The sequence below is a fragment of the Peromyscus maniculatus genome, chromosome 11, assembly GCF_049852395.1.
Source record: "Peromyscus maniculatus bairdii isolate BWxNUB_F1_BW_parent chromosome 11, HU_Pman_BW_mat_3.1, whole genome shotgun sequence".
NCBI classification, from domain to species: domain Eukaryota; kingdom Metazoa; phylum Chordata; class Mammalia; order Rodentia; family Cricetidae; genus Peromyscus; species Peromyscus maniculatus.
Genome location: NC_134862.1, coordinates 64618224 through 64635140, shown reverse-complemented (window position 1 = coordinate 64635140; position 16917 = coordinate 64618224). Strand labels below are relative to the sequence as shown.

The window sequence follows — 16917 nt, the reverse complement described above, 5'->3', positions numbered from 1 at the left end:
AACTAAAAAGAAAGAAAGGGAACAAACACCACTTATTGAAAAAGCATTTCACATAGATCTGTCCTTACATGATGATGGTCAGGTCCAAACATCTGCAGCTCAGGAAATGATTAATAAATTTATAATAATTTAACAATTTATTGTGTCATTTTAATGCATGATAGTTCACATTATGCATTCTTTTCACTCTATGACTATAATTAAGGTTATATAGCTCACAGCACATTTTATATGTAATAAATATAATTTTTAGTCACATAAGGGCAAGACTAAAATTGTTTGAACCTGTTAGTGAATATTTTCAATCAAAATGATAAAGGTAATGTTATCTCCAGAAATCCTATACGATTTGTACAAAAATTCCCTAAGTTCAAACATTAGAAATATAAATAGGCTGTCTTTTCCACACTAAACGTTCTTCTCAACTCAGAAGCACAATTCTGAGGGTATACACTTTCAGTCTATCAAGACTCACTGAACGGTTCTACCTGTTAGAGCTTTAAGTGCCATGAAGCACTGTAATTTATTTCATTTAGGATGTCAAATTTGATTCTGATTTTAAGCTCCAGCTCCCCATGTTCTTAAATTAATTCATACAGATCCCTGATTGATAATAAAGGGCCTGCCATCAGTATTCAAAGCTCAGCCCACACTGTCATGGCTGAGAAGGCAGAAATCTGCTTGGAGCAATGAGAGAACCCAACTGAATTCTTGGTGTCTCAGTCTATGAATGTGTAAGCACTTCATCTGTTCCTGGAAACACAACGTTCTGGCGGGCTGGGGTAACAGCAGCTGAATGGGGAGCTGAGCAAAGCTGCACTGAACGCTGAATGGTCAAGCAACAGCTTCCAACTTCTTGTCGTTCCACCAACACAAATTTATGTTATTTAGTATAAGCTGCTTCTGTTCTAGGCACTTACTCTAACTCCCCAATAATCTTTGCAGAGGTCACATAAGGGTAGGACCTTACAACTATATAGGAAGGAAAGAAGACGGGGAGGAAAGAAGGGAGGAAGGAAGGGAGGAAGGAAGGGAGGGTTGCTGTTGCTGCAAACCCTAAGATGAGCAGGGCCAGCGGAGTAAGTTTCTCCTGCTTTGTTTATCCTTCCTAAGTCCACAGGTGAGAATGCTCTGCTGGAGTGGAGTCCTACCTGGCAGCTGTCTGTATCAGATAGGCAAATGCGCATCTCTGAATGCTAGCTCTTGCTTGTGAAATAAGGGTGACTCTACTATAAAAGATTCCTGTGAACAAGGCAGAATGAGAAGCAAAGTGCTCTGCAGACTCTAACAGACACCGTGTAAAGTACTATTAGTTGAAAGATAAAAATATTAATAGGGGTCACATGGTACATGAATACTTTCCAATGGAAAACGGATCTGGAAATGATAGTTCATTTATTTCTTCATTTTACTCTCACTTTTCATTCATATTAAGGATAACTAACAAAGTGGAAAATTATGCATACCTTACTGCATTAGGTACGATTTACACACATATTAACCCACTAATACTAAAAATGATCCTGAGGCATGTCCTGTTACCTCCATTTACTTATTGGGAAACTGAGACAGAGTCAATCAACATGGGTTATGCAGCTGAAGCGACAGAACCAGGACTTGAACCCGTGCAGTCGAGCCTTCATCATTATTCCATCTACCATTGCTACCTAGTCATTCATTAGTTCATTAACTATTCAGGGAGTATGCTGAGAATTTTGATAGAGTGTCAGTGAAATCTCAAACCATTTACACTTAAAAGGAAGCTACAAAAAGAAATGGTGCACAAAAATAGGAAAGTAAATAACAAAAGAGAAAGGTATGAAGGAGATGCTCCAGGAAATCAGGGAAGTAAACTATAAAAGAAAAAGTCACAGGACCCAGAAACCATGAAGCCAAGCAAAGAAAGAAGTTCCAAAACAGTAACACAGAAAAGGCCCAGGAGAACATCCACACAGAGATCAAGACATCAGCTAGTGCACACTGGGGATGAAGAAGGAAGGGTTGCCCCAGAAGGGCCACCCCAAGACAAATGGCATGGGAACTCTCTGGTGAGTGTAGCGAGAGGCGAGAACTCATTATAGGAACAGAGAAAACCAAGGCAGTGGAAAATAAATATAGATGTAATTACTGACTTTCAGAAGAACAAAATGTCGCTCCATGGTAAGTAGGTATTACCATGCAGTTATAGAATCCTCAATTCTCTTTTCCACCCCTGCCTTGCTTGTTGATAGTCAGAACAAACATCCCACTGAACCAGGCCTTGGTCTTATGACTTGTTTTGGTCCAAAGAATGCAGGTTGATGCGATATATAACACATCTAACAAAAGAAAATGTTAATGTACTTGGTGTATGTATGGAGAGGGATGTCTGGCTATGCCTAGTTTAGTTTCTATACCAGAGTATCTAACTCATTGGACTTTTACCTTTGAAAAAAAAAAAAAAGCCAAATGAAATCAAGAGGAGCTGGTTCCAAATAAAGCTAGTAGAACCTAGCAAGAGGCCTCAACTAAGTCCTTCTGAAAAATTAGAAAGACAAACATCAAACAGGAAGCAAAGTAAAAGAATATCAGAATATGCAAAATGTTATCATCCATGACAAGATGGTGATATAAGCAAGAAATTATAAGCTACTGAACCTTGGGAGCTGTTTGTTATTGTAGCAAAAGTTGATTGATACACATAGTGCAGTCCATAGCTCAGCAATGAGCAGTACTTACAGAGTATAACATAAGCACCAATTCAATATTCAACCAGAAAGCTGAAATTTAAATATGTGTCATAATGATATTAAGAGGGCAGAGAAAGACAGAGAGGAGGATGATTAAAACAGGTAAGCAAAATATAAAACAGAAAGAACTCAAACATAAACAAGACAAAAGTATATTGTTTAGCATCATATATGTAAATTACAAAAGGAGCAAAATTAAAAGAATTCAAAGTTTTTGCCTCAAGCAAGCTAGAATCAAATGTAGTACTGTAATTTACACTTTCAATTCCAGAAGTCATAGACAGTCTAGTACAGGGAAGATGTTTCCCAAAGGTGAGACATTAAAGACTATCGGCATACAGCGCTCTCGATGACCCACAAATGACTATCTGCGCACTCAACAGATCACCCGTGAACACTGTCTTCCTAACATCTGTCATGTTGTAGCCACCTCATGTCAGACTCCCCTTTTCGTTGTTTTGTTGGTGCCAAGGATGGAACCCAGGGCCTTGTACATGCTCGATCAACACTGTACGAGCACACCACACCTCCAGGGCCCCTGCGACCATGCCCACATTCATCTACAGAACAGTAAAATAACAATAAGTCATTAAAAGTTAACTAGCCAATTTTATTCTTTTGTTAACCATAATTCAACTTTATATATGTATGCAGCCACTTAATATACAAAATAAGTTGCAAAGTAATAAAATCTACAAAATAATTTAGTATAGGGTCCATTTAAATAGTGGGCCAGCATTTAATTTACTAGGTTAATCAAAATTCTGCAACGGATTCCCAAAAATATTTCTGTACAAAAATCTACCTCCCAATACACGTATTTACGGTGTAACGGAAGACATTACAATCAGCAAGAACCTGCTGTCACCGGTGAGTTCCACTCTTCTTTTAGACAGAAAATGGAAGTTACTTGGCTGTGGCAAGTTTCAGCTCCTATCTGTGACAATGTAAAGTGCCCTGGAAACAGACACAGTTTCTTGACTCAGATGCCTGTAGCCATACTCTACTTGGACTTGTAGCTGAGGCACAGCAGTTAGAAATGATGTTGGGGTGGAGCAAAAGCATAAGAAAAACTAACCTGCCAGCCCAAAACATCCATTCACCAGAAATCAAAATAATGGGGCTTGTTTTTCATACCTCTTCATCTTCCATATTCACGTCCACACTCTTCGATTTGATGGCTTTGGTTATATGGTCAATGTTGTTTTCCCTGCAGTAATCAAATATGTTTTTGTCTTCTTCCCTAATTAAAGTGAAAAAAAAAAAAAAAGCTGTTTGTCTTACTGGATAAAACACAAAAGTTAAATATTTTTAACATAACTTGTTAAATGTGCTGCTTACATAGACATTAATGGGTTTAAAGTGACAAGAAAAGTAGACATAATGTATCCAGTGTCTAAAAAGACTAAAGCAACTGTGGTCTTATAGGAAAGCCTTTACCTGTTCTCAGGTTTCACAGAGCAGTATCACAGTTCACAGTGGGTTTTCTCTACCTGTCCCAGTCTTTTTCTTTTTTTTTAGGGGGGGGGTGGTTTTGAGACAGGGTTTCTCTATGTAGCTTTGCGCCTTTCCTGGAACTCACTTGGTAGCCCAGGCTGGCCTCGAACTCAGAGATTCACCTGGCTCTGCCTCCCAAGTGCTAGGACTAAAGGCGTGCGCCACCACCGCCCGGCTCCCAGTCACTTTCATATACCAATAGCACATTCCTGTGACTCGGGAATTTCAATTAGAGCACTATAGTAACATGGCAATCTAAGGGGAACAAAAGCTAGGAGAAATGCTATTCTAAATATATTGTATATTTTTGGGGGTCTTGTATGTGTGTTCAGTGTGTAGGCACACTGAAGGTGTGAAGGTGGGTGTGCATGTGTGGATGTCCTTCTTGATTGCTCTTATTTACCTCACTGAGGCAGGGTTAGTTGCTGAGCCCAGAGTCCAGCAATTCCATAGAGTCCAGCTGGCCAGCTTGCCCCAGGGATGCCGTCCCTGCCTCTTGAGTTCTGTGGATTACAGCCACACTTGCCCTAGACTTTGGAAGCTGAAACCCAACCTTCATGCTCATAAGGCGAGCACTTTTCTCCACTGACTCATCTTCCTAGTCTTTAGTCTTTAATACAACAATCAATCTCACTTTATAGGCAAAGAGAGGTTAAGCCACCTTGCAAATGATACACTTATCAAATGTAAAACAAAACAAAAACTAAACAAGCAAAAAACCCAAAGCTATGGGACTAGAGAGAGAGCTCAACATTTAAGAGTGCTGACTGCTAGCTCTTGCAGAGGATCCAAGTTCAATTTTAAAAAACTTTTTAAGCTTGAATTCACTCAGGCCAACTGATTTTGTATATGGTACACTTTCTATTATGTCATGGGCCTCCACTAGTCAGCCACAGTCCATTCCAGAATTTATAGCAGACACTTTCAGTGTGAGGTCTATTAGCTCTCAGAAAACTGGGGCTAGATGGATGGTTCAGCAGTTAAGAATACTGGCTGATCTCTCAATGGACCTGGGTTCAATTCCCAGCACCTACATAGTGGCTCACAACTGTCTCTGATTCTTGTCGCAGGGAATCCAGCACCCTCTTCTGACCTCTGCGGGTACTGCATGCATGTGATGCACAGACACATATTGGGGCAAACACATACACATAAAATAACAATAAATATAACCTCAAAAATATTACACAAAATTATCCCTTTAACACATTTTTTAGCATTTTTCTGGATCAGTGACTCATAAAATGAAAGTCTCTAATATGTGGACTGAACTTTATGGAGAGGTATAAAAGAATGTTTTTTATACTCCCCAAATTAATTTAATATTTTTGTTTCTGTTTTTGATTTTTCAAGACAGGGTTTCTCTGTGTAGCCCTGGCTGCCCTGGAACTCTGTAGACCAGGCTGGCCTCAAACTCACAGATCCACCTCCCTTTGCCTCCCAAGTGCTGAGATTAAAAGTGTGTGTATCACCACTGCTGTTTATTAATGTGTTTTATTATCTTCAAGACCTTATCTATTCGTTTAAAAAAAAAAAAAACGACTGATGTGGAGTGGAAAGTTTCTGCACTCACAGCTAACTATCTGAAAACACACTGCTTTGATGTCAACCCCGCGAAGCCATTCTGAAACATCCAGTGTGTTTTACTGACCACCGACTACACAGAAGCCAGGGTTTTGTCAAATGCAGGTGCAAGGCTAGACAAGAAAGTCTGCATTGAACCGAGATGCTACAGTCGAGCTAAACTCTGTATCTAGTGGCTGTTTTGTCCCCTACCCCAGATAAGTTTATTAGGGTGCACAATATTTTAGGGAACACAATACCACCACATATATCAATTATTTTGCTTTGGTATATGGAATCTAAAGAGCAGCAGACAGCTTAAAATCTAATACCTGCTTATAATATGCAGTTTTTGCTAATAAATAGGTAAGGCAGAGGCATTCTAAAATAGTACTACAGGGTAAGGTATAAATTTAAATAAATAGTAAAAAGCTTAATAAAAGCACTGCTAATGTGTTACAAATCGAGTGTCTAGTATTAAAAAATTAATGATACTCCCAGTCTTACTTGTTAAATACATACACATATCAATTCTCACACCAAAATACTATTTAATTTACTGGTGAACAAATAAACCATTTCCCCGCCCCCAACCACTTTGATTCCGGAGACAGGATCTCACTATATGGCTCAGGTGGGCTTCAAATCTGCAATCCTCCTGCCTCAGCCTTCTAAGAGCTATCTTACAGGTTATGTGCTACCACGTCTGTCACATACAAGCCAAACTTTCTTTCTCCCACTGCGATGCCCTGTGAAGTCCTCCAAACAATTATTCTCTTATAGTCATACTCACCTTAAAAGAGATTGCATGTGCTGTGACTCTAACCCTATGATGCAATGTAGACCTTAAGAATATTAGTACATCTTCTGATTTACCTCCCTGTCTCCTCTTTGGTGAATGGCTTTTTTTTTTCTAGCACAAGACAGAAAGTCTCTCTAAGATCACTCCAAAGAGAAGGACACACCCTAATGAGAAAGAGGAATGCTGTTAAAACATGGCCACTGTTATAGTTTGAATATGCAGTATTCCCAAAAGATTCTTGTGTTGAAGGCTTGGTTTCTGGTTGGCAGAGGACTTAAGAGAGGCTTGGATCATGAGGGGACTAATCTTTACCAGTGGATTGACCCATTGATGAGTTCAAGCTGAATGGACCATTAAGAAGCAGGGCCTCCTTAGAACTTGGAGAGGAGGATGTCTTTGGAGGATATATTTTGGATCTGGCCGCCACCTCTCTTCCTGGCTGCTATGAGGTAAACAGCATCTTGTGCCACACATTCCTGCTATCAAGATTTTCAGCTTCAGGCCCATAGCAATGGAGCAAGCTGACCACAGACGGAAGCCTCTGAAGATGTGCCAAATAAATCTTGGCTCCTTTAATTTCATTTATTTCAGGTTTCTTGTTACATGGGAAACTGACTAACATAACTGTTTCATCTAATTACAAGAGAAGAGAGCCATGCTCATTCCTAAAACTGCTATCTATACCATCTCTTGCAAAGATTTTTCCTACCAAAAGGCTCCTTACAAGTATGCTTCACTATTGTTGGAGGGTTTTGCTCTTTTTTGGGGGGCCCACCACCCAGCTCCCAAATAAACCACACACAGAGGCTTACAATTAATTATTAATGTTCAGCCTTAGCTTGGCTTAGTTTCTAGTCAGCTTTCCTTAACTTCAATTACCCCGACTACCTTTTTCCTCTGGGATTTTCCCTCTTATTTCTGTAAATCTTACTCTTACTCCATGGCTTGCTGTGAAGCTGGGTGGCTGGCCCCTGGAGTCCCCCTCCTTCTCTGGCTGCTAGATCTTACATCTCTCCTTCCAGTTTTCTCCTTCTATATATATTCTCTGCCTGCCAGCCCTGCCTATCCTTTCTCCTGCCTTGCTATTGGCCAGTTCTTTATTAAGGCATCAGGTGTTTTACACAGGCACAGTAACACAGCTTCACAGAGTTAAACAAATGAAATATAAACAAAAGTAACACACCTTAAAATATTCTACTACACTTCACAGTGAGACACAGGAAGATCATGTAACTCCTATTTCATCTGTCTCATAGAATTACAAATATAGTTACAGTGCTAGCTTAGGAATCTAGTCTTGAGCTTCAATTTAATTCACAATGTGTATTAAGCAACTGGAGACTGATATACAACACAGTATTCCAGTAAATAGATAATGGGAAGATATTTGGGGAATTAAAACCCAAAGAAAGTAAGACTATATCCAAAAAGGTACAAACAAACACCATTAATTGCTCAAATCAGGGGCCCAGGAGTATACGAAGGGGATGTTCAGGTACAGGTCATTCAAGGGAGTCCACCACAGCTTCTCCTGCGCAAACACCTCCCTCCTGTGCTCATCTGCCCAAGGGGCTTCCTATGCTAAGGATTTCACCACTTTTCACCTTTTCCATTTTCTTCACTCAAACACTCTCCTCTTGGTTTAGAAAAGCATTTGCCTCTGGCATTATGTTACATTTCTAAGAAATAAAACCAAAAGATTTGACCGAGACATAGCAAATGACTATTAATTCAACTAACAATTTACTCCTTTGCTTAAAAAACAATTTCTTTGATATACTAAGAAAGTTTTGAATGAAACACTTCATTAGGTTGCTGTGCCCCAAGAAACTCAAGTCCTTGCTATTAAGAACACAGACTGTTTTGGTGAAACCTGGTATCAGGACAACACTACTAACTACTCCAGAGCCATGTTTGCCTGTCTATTGCCATGCCCCCCACCATGATGGTCATGGACTCCCCCTCTGAAACTGTGAGCCCCAGTTAAATGTGTTCTTTTCCAAGTTGCCTTGGTCATGGTGTCTTTTCACAGCAACAGAGAAGTAACTAAGACACTATGCCTGGGGAAGAAGTCAAGCACAGAGGGGTCCTGTGTGACCTCACTTTTTGGTGGAATCTTAAAAGGTAAATTTCCCATAAACACAGTAAGAAGAGTGTCTACCGCAGACTGGGAGGGGGAGGCGGGGTCAGAAAGGAAGATGTTGGTCAAAGCACTCAAGTTTCAGTTACTGGAGGAACATGTTTCAGTGACCTACTGCGCTGCAGGGTGACCACAGTTACAAAAGCTCTTATGTATTATGAAATCACTAGAATGTTAAGTTTACACCACAAAAGGTGATAAACCCGTCAGGTGACAGGGGCATGACCTTGTTTGACTCTTTCTATAATGTATATACAAATCAAGATATCACAACGTGCCCATAAACATACATACATAGTTATTTGTGAAGGAACAACAAAGGTGGTCAAAGAAAGCCTTAGAAAGTGAGCTTGCAAATGACATCACACTATACAAAGGACTCAGGACGAACAAAGGAAGCTGCTCAGGCAGACTACAAGCGACTGTCCATGGCAGGTGTTAGGAGGTAACAGGAGAGGAGCAGACAAGACAACGCGTCACTAAGAGCCCAGCACGTGCTGACAATACAGCAAGTTAGCTAGGGAAGAACAAAGATTACCGACCTACCCTCTGGATCAGGGGTAAAGAGAGTAACACTGTCCTCCTACACAAGTGGGTAAGTACTGATGGAAGGGAGGAATAAATGACTCAGAGATGCCTCAGGAGACCCTCGCTTTAGATACTTTTTCTTACTGTGTTAAAAAACAACAACAACCAAAAAAACCCACCCAAAATCAAAAGACAGTAACAGGAAAGATTTATAAACAAAACATTCAGGTATATTTTAATTTTACTTATTATAGCTGTTCCTCTGAAAGGAGAATGTTGTTAAAGGATTTTAGTAAAGCTGGTCAGGTAAAATCAACTCCTAACTCAAGGGTTAATTTAGCATATTAAGAGTTCAGCGCCGGGCGGTGGTGGCGCACGCCTTTAATCCCAGCACTCGGGAGGCAGAGCCAGGCGGATCTCTGTGAGTTCGAGGCCAGCCTGGGCTACCAAGTGAGTTCCAGGAAAGGGGCAAAGCTACACAGAGAAACCCTGTCTCGAAAAACCAAAAAAAAAAAAAAAGAGTTCAGCAAAATGGTGGTGGCACACACCCTTAATCCCAGCACTCGGGAGGCAGAGGCAGGCAGATCTCTGTGAGTTCGAGGCCAGCTTGGTCTACAGAGTGAGTTCCAGGACAGCAAGAAGAAAAAAAAAAAAGAATTCTTGCTTCTATTTAATATGTAATTAAAATCTTAGGTGTTAATTTCACCTAACAGATCACTGGCTGTGAGTCTTAATTTTACCAGAGACCATAATTGAGATTTATACTGTGAGTCTCAGGAAAACTCTTCAAGTCATATATCCTTTCTGAAATACTTTGGTTATAAGACCAAGAGGCAAAGATCCAGTGGAGGCAAAGGCTGTTTGAACAGTAATCATGTTTAGGGAATACCGCCCTAAGAGTAGAGCACTTACAAACTATCTGGGTTTTTGTAGTTTCTTTTTAAATAATTCTTGAAACCTTACCTGTCAAATAGACATCTAGAAATTATCTACTGATTAAAGATAATTAGTTATATTGGAAAAGTTATTTAACTATGATTTTATAAAGACACCAACTACTGAAAATCCATTCCACCTTTTAAAATCTGCCTAACTCTTAACAAATTTGAAGGAAAATTGCTGATACTTTAAATGTCTCCAAGAAAAAAAAATGTCTAATTCTGATCGATCCCTGGAAAATCAGTGCCCACACCAGAAGAATTCACACACCTGCTTTGCTAAAAGACTTCTCTACAAGGCCAGTTAACATTCCCAACCATTAAAGTGAGTCTAAAATCAATAAAGCAATCCAAAGGAAGCATCATCAGTACAGTGATAAACGACAGACTAGCATCAAAGTTGATCAGGGAAGTACATTCTTAAGAATGCTGAAAGGAAAAGATATTTAATTTTTTAAACTGAAGATGATATACTAATACAACACCAAGTATCAAATTCCCTTTTAATAATTAGAAATTATACTATTTCCTCAAACATTTCAGTCCAGTGAGGCATAGTAATTGGAGGAGAGTTACTAACCACATTGACCTTGGACAAGAAACCTAACCTGGAATCTGTGTCCTCATCTGAAATACAGGGTTACAACTAATATCTACATTTAATAAGGCCACTATGAAGATTAAGTAAAATAGTTCATATAACATGATTATGAGTATGAAGTAAACAGTCAATAGATGATAGTCATCATCATATTAACTTCAGAATATGGAATAACAAGACATGCTAATACACCTCTACTTAGGAGGCAGAGGCAGGAGGATCAAGAGTTCAAGGCCATATGTCAGACTCTGTCTAAAAAACCCAATAATTTAGCATATATTTTAAGATGGGATAATTTATCATACTTGAGCATCATCATTGTTAATCAATCCATTTAACAAATCGTAATTAGACCTTCAAAAAACAAGGCACCATGAATTGAGCAGAGTGACCACAAAGGGTAAGAGGAAGACTATTCTTAGATGAGATGAAGGGCCTTGTTCCTATTACTTACAATGCATATACTGCTGCTCTTGTTTTTAATTTCCAAAACTTATTTTGTGTGTACGGGTGTTTGCCTACATGTATGTTTATGTATCGTATGTGCAAGGTGCTCAGAGGTCAGGACAGGGGAGTCAGATCCCCTGGGACTAGGGTTGTTAGCCATCATGTGGGTATTAGGAATCTAACCTGGGACCTCTAAAAGATCATCAGTGCTCTTGGCTGCTAAGCCACCTCTCTAGCCCTGACATATTTTCTTTTAATATTGTAATGGAATACTATCTTCAAAACTACTTGCTACATGGAAAAAGGACAAAGTGGGGGGAAGGAAGGGAGCACAGATAAGGGAACAAGAAACGGAGATAAAAGAGTGGATGGTGGCTTCGGCTGGCGAATAACCCCTTTCTGGAAAGGGCTGTTGATCTGCAAACAGGTGGATTTGTCTGTATGCTTGGTTGGCATCATGGCACTGGGCACACAGGAGCTCAATGAATCACATTAGAAAGGGTGGCTATGAGAGCCAGGAGACTGTTACAACACTCACTGTTTATGTCAAGACCTGCTGGTCCCCAGGGACCCATTTTCACATCATCTATAATTATCTCTTTGCTTTAATCGCCTTGTCATTCCTGAGGCTCTCATGGGCACTGGAAGAGGAAAAGCTCATTAACTAAACCTTTTCTCCTCTCTCCAGCCACCCATGGCTTTTAATTGCTTGGTGTGTTATTATCTGGGAGTGCAACTGGGATCATTTTCATAAGAAAGGGAGGTAGAGAGCAGGAAGGGAGCCATGAGTCCCTGAGGTATGCACCACAGACAAACCTTTGCTTTCTCAATTATTTATGCCAGCTGAGGTTTTACAGGCTGAATAAATCCATAGCTCAAGTTCATTCTGAGCAGTCAGATCCTCACGAGAGAGTTGCCCATTTGCCTGTACACACTTGTGTATCCTCAAGAACAACCAGACTGTAACAAGACATATGTCATCTAATTTATCACCGATCACCAAAGTGTTAACACTGTGTTGATCACAGGCCGCAGTGAATAGGGAAGGGCTATACCGACCAGCCAGCCAGGCTCTTAGTGCTAAGAGTGGTGGGGTCTCATTATGACAGCCTGACGAAAGCCAAAGAATCCAAATATTCCATCCTTAAAACATAAAATATGTCTAATACAGGGTATTTCAACAGATGTGCTAAAACTAGGTTACTATACATGAGGCTTTGAATGAAATCCTAAGTAGAATTTTATACCATCAGATGTTACAAACAGCAATAAAACTACGTCACACTGCTGCCTTTAATCCAATCATATATTGCTTTAAAAAAAAAAAAATCACAGTAAAAATCACAGTAGTTTCTTTATTGGTATCAAGCTTTCTATGCTTTCATTCTACTTTTTAGACTGACCAAGAAAACAAAGCATAAAGCATAAAGCATAAAGCGCTTTGTTTTTCATCCTAGTTTTAACTACATTCTTCCTCTTTCTAATCAATACTAAAGAGCAACTAGCAACCAATGAAAAGTTATTTTTCAAAATGTTATTACTGCTTAAAAACTGAAACTTTGTAAGTCAACAATGAAAACATCTCTTTAAAATTCTACAAGCTTTTTTGTCTGACCACAGCAGTGACCTCTGGTATTTTCTGCCAAAACACTTCATTTGTCTCACAGAACAACTAATCAATTCCAGAGCCCATCAATCATTTCAGCTGTATACTAGACTGGTTTTGCTTAGAGAAGGTCCAGATGGCTGCCTGAGTAAGTGGAATTAAAATTCTAGCAGATTACAAGGTATCAAACTACAAAATATAACAGAGGAGACCAAACATTACTGCAGGATGGAGTGGGCATCACACCGTTCATTTACTCTACTTTCAATTCTTGCCCTAATTTCTCAGTGTACATGTTGATGTCTAGAGCATTCCTCAGCAGAAACTTGACAAAGCTTCCCTATCAAAATACTCAAAAATAACCTGCAAAGGCTGAGTGTGGTGGCGCACGCCTTTAATCCCAGCACTTGGGAGGCAGAGGCACGCAATTTCTGTGAGTTCAAGACCAACTTCGTCTACAGACTGAGCTCCAGGACAGCTATGGAGACGCAGAGAAACCCTGTCTTGAAAAAACAAAACAAAAAATTCTGCAAAATACGTTGTTTCCTGTCCTTTTTAAAAACCAATGATTATGCAAAAGACTTTTTCCTTTCACCCAAGTCCCTTATTTGACATTTCTAATTTAATTTCTGCTTTCATATCATAATTCTGCCAGGAATTTGTAATTAACGTAAGTTAAAGCACAAATTGGCTTAGAAAAGTAATAGTACCATTACCTTACCCAAATACCCATGACATAAGCTTCAGAAAACAGCCTTTTTTCATTGTTGAACCACAGTTTGATACATCTGAAGAAATTCTAAGTGTGTACTTGGCACTTGACTGCAATAATCCAACATTTCAGTACAGGATTATGATTAAATTTATTATAAAGGAATTGTAACACTAGTAAAATGAATTTTCCAAATGTAAGCATGATTAATTACTGGTTCCCACATCCACTGTAGTAGTAAGAGAATTACTAGGCTAGTAATAGCATAAGGGCTTTCAATACTCCTGGCATTCATGTTTCTCTCTGTATGTATGCTGTGGCACACACATGCCACACCTCCCACACATACAATAAATAAACATGTGACAGAATTAGAAATAGCATAAAAAGATTCATATTTAGATGACTCAGTGAACTAAGGCCAAGTCTAACCAGGTTTTACCTCTAGCAAAAGTTCACATTTTGCTCAATAATATTTATCATATATAGATGAAAACACCAAAAGTACTAAGAAAAAGCAAGTGTGGCACACACCTGTAATCCTAGCACTCAGGAGATGGAGGCAAGAAAGTCAGGAGTTCAAGGTCATCCTCAGCTACATAGTGAGTTCAAATGGACCCTGTCTTAAAACAAACAAACAAACAAACAAAAACCCTAACAAAACAGCAACAAAGAAACAAAAGCACTCAGAGTGGTCGGGCATGGAGTCGCACACCTTTAATCCCAGCACTTTGGAGGCAGAGGCGGGTGATCTCTGTGAGTTTGAGACCAGCCTGGTCTACAGAGTGAGTTTTAGGACAGCAGGTGCTTCATAATAATAGAGAAACTGTCTCAAACAATAACAACAACAAAAAAGCACTAAGGACACACTATTCAAAAGCGAAGAAGCTGAAAGACAAACATCCACGTTTGTCTCACAGTAGTTGTGTAAAAATGTGTTGAACTGAATTAAAATCTTTAGTTTGTAGCCGGGCATGGTGGCGCACACCTCTGACCCAGGCACTCAGGAGACAGAGGCAGGTAGATCACTGAGCTCTAGCCCAGCCTGGTCTACAAACCAGCCTGATGTTACTCAATTGACACACTTCTTTTCAGGTGATTCTAGGGGGTGTCAAGTTGACAGCTAATGCTATCCAGGCCTCCTACTAAGTTCTGGGACTCTCTTCAGATAATAAGTAAACAAATAAAATGTGATCCTTGTCTTCAAAAACTAAAAGCTAAGTTTTTAAAAAGTTAAAATTCAGTGTGTATATAATGTGAAAAACGCTATAACAAAAGTATAAACACTGAACAAAGAAGAAATTAGTTACCTACTCTATTATCTAGAAAAATGCCTCTAAGATGTCAAGGCTTGATGAGAACATTTATAACCTCTCTTGAAAAACAAAACAAAAAGTTCTAAAGACATTGGAAATAAAAAAAAAAAAAAAACCCAAACACTTCCTAAATTAAGGGAAGAGCTAAACTCTGAATGTACTTTCAAAACTGTTATGAGGTCCTAGGAGTGCTCAGGGCCCATCACAGAGATTAGGGTAGCAAATGGACCCAGGCCAGTGAAAGCTCCATAGGGCATCATGAATCTCCATGAACCTCCCCCTGCCTCATCTCAGATAAAAATTTAATACAAGTGTGGTGGTTTGAATAGGAATGGCCCCCAAAGACTCATGTGTTTGAATGCTTGGCCCAGAGGGAGTGGCACTATTAGGAGGTGTGGTCTTGTTGGAGCATGTGTGGACTTCTTAGAGGAAGTGTGTCACTGTGGAGGTGGGCTTTGAAGTCTCATATCTGTTCAAGCCATTCCCAGTCTGACAGTTAACTTCCTTTGCCTGTGGATCAAGATGTGGAACTCTCAGCTCCTTCTCTAGCACCATGTCTGCCTGCATGCTACCATGTTTCTCACCATGATGATAATGGACTAAATCTCTGACCTGTAAGCTAGCCCAATTAAATGCTTTTCTTTAGAAGAGTTGCCATGGTTATGGTGTCTCTTCACAGCAGTAGAAACCTTAACTAAGATAGTAAGTAAAATGGTGTGCTTGACCTGCAAACGGATTCAGGACAGATCCCTAATGTTCACCGATAACCTGGTCAACAGCAGCAAACAGTGAGCATTTCAAGTTGTGACTCATAGGAGCATCAGTAACTTCCATCTTACAATGCTACCTGGTCGCACTGCTGGTTCTTTAAGGAGGACAGTATCAGTAAACTTAAAGCACACATCTTTGGTACAATCTCCTCTTCATTTTAGGAAGACAGATGACTCACTTCTGCACATTTTGGGGAAGCCAAGTTTCCATTTGAAATATTTGATGTTAAAGAGGAAGTAAGGCAATGTATGGGTAGCATTAAACATCTCCCCTTTATATTTGTAAATTAATAATCTTGCCGGGCGTTGGTGGCGCACGCCTTTAATCCCAGCACTCGGGAGGCGGAGGCAGGCGGATCTCTGTGAGTTCGAGGCCAGCCTGGGCTACCAAGTGAGCTCCAGGAAAGGCGCAAAGCTACACAGAGAAACCCTGTCTTGAAAAACCAAAAAAATAAAAAAATTAAAAAAAAAAAATCTTAAAATTGTCCATGACTCCTTACAATAGCACAGGATTCTTTTCCTGATTTATACACAGTGATAAACAATAAGGACTAACACATTTTTATACAGCACAAAAACTAATAACTCTGTCAAGTAATATATTCACTAAACTTTTTAATTGTGTTTAAAAATAGTAAAAGCACTTGCTTTGCAGGCATGCCAACCTCAGTGTGGATCCCCAGAACCTAAGTAAAAGAATGACTGAGCCAGGTGTGGTGGCACACGTCTTTAATCCCAGCTCTTGGGAGGCAGAGGCAGGTGGGTTGCTGTGACTCTGAGACCAATCTGGGCTACAGAGTGAGTTCTAGGACAGCAAGGGCTACAGAGAGAAAATCTGTTTAAAAAAAAAAAAAAGAAATAAAAAAGAAAAAAAAGAACGAATGAAACAAAGGGAAGAAGAGGAGAGAGGGAAGAATGTTTCACAGATTATTTATTTCCAAGTTAAAATACATATATACTTATGTGTACACATAACACATACGTATGCACGTATATATGTATATTTCTATTGTCAAAGACAGAAGAGAAATTACCTGATTGTTTCTTCATGATATAGAGAACTAACAACTGGCCCACCAAAACCACTGTTGGCTTCTTTTCCTTTCTTCTCTGATACCTGTGGAACAAAAGGAGAAGATAGAAAAAGACATATGGATTAAAGCAATATGTATTTAAAAATTATAAAATATTACTTTAAGAAACACTAAAATTTTACTCTCAACCAATTCTTCAATGCTAGTTATAACTGTAAGGTGATTAATAAAATC

The 16917-nt window shown here is 39.4% G+C and overlaps 1 protein-coding gene across 1 annotated transcript in view; it reads right to left on the bottom strand.

Annotated features, from left to right (window-relative positions):
• Acbd6 (acyl-CoA binding domain containing 6) overlaps nucleotides 1-16917 on the bottom strand; it is a 145970-nt gene that overhangs the window by 86576 nt on the left and 42477 nt on the right. Inside the window, exons 4-5 of the mRNA XM_042258342.2 lie at nucleotides 16684-16766; nucleotides 3867-3972 (exon numbers count right to left, since the gene is read on the bottom strand). Coding sequence (XP_042114276.1) covers nucleotides 3867-3972; nucleotides 16684-16766 — 189 coding nt within the window. The remainder of the gene's footprint in view (nucleotides 1-3866; nucleotides 3973-16683; nucleotides 16767-16917) is intronic.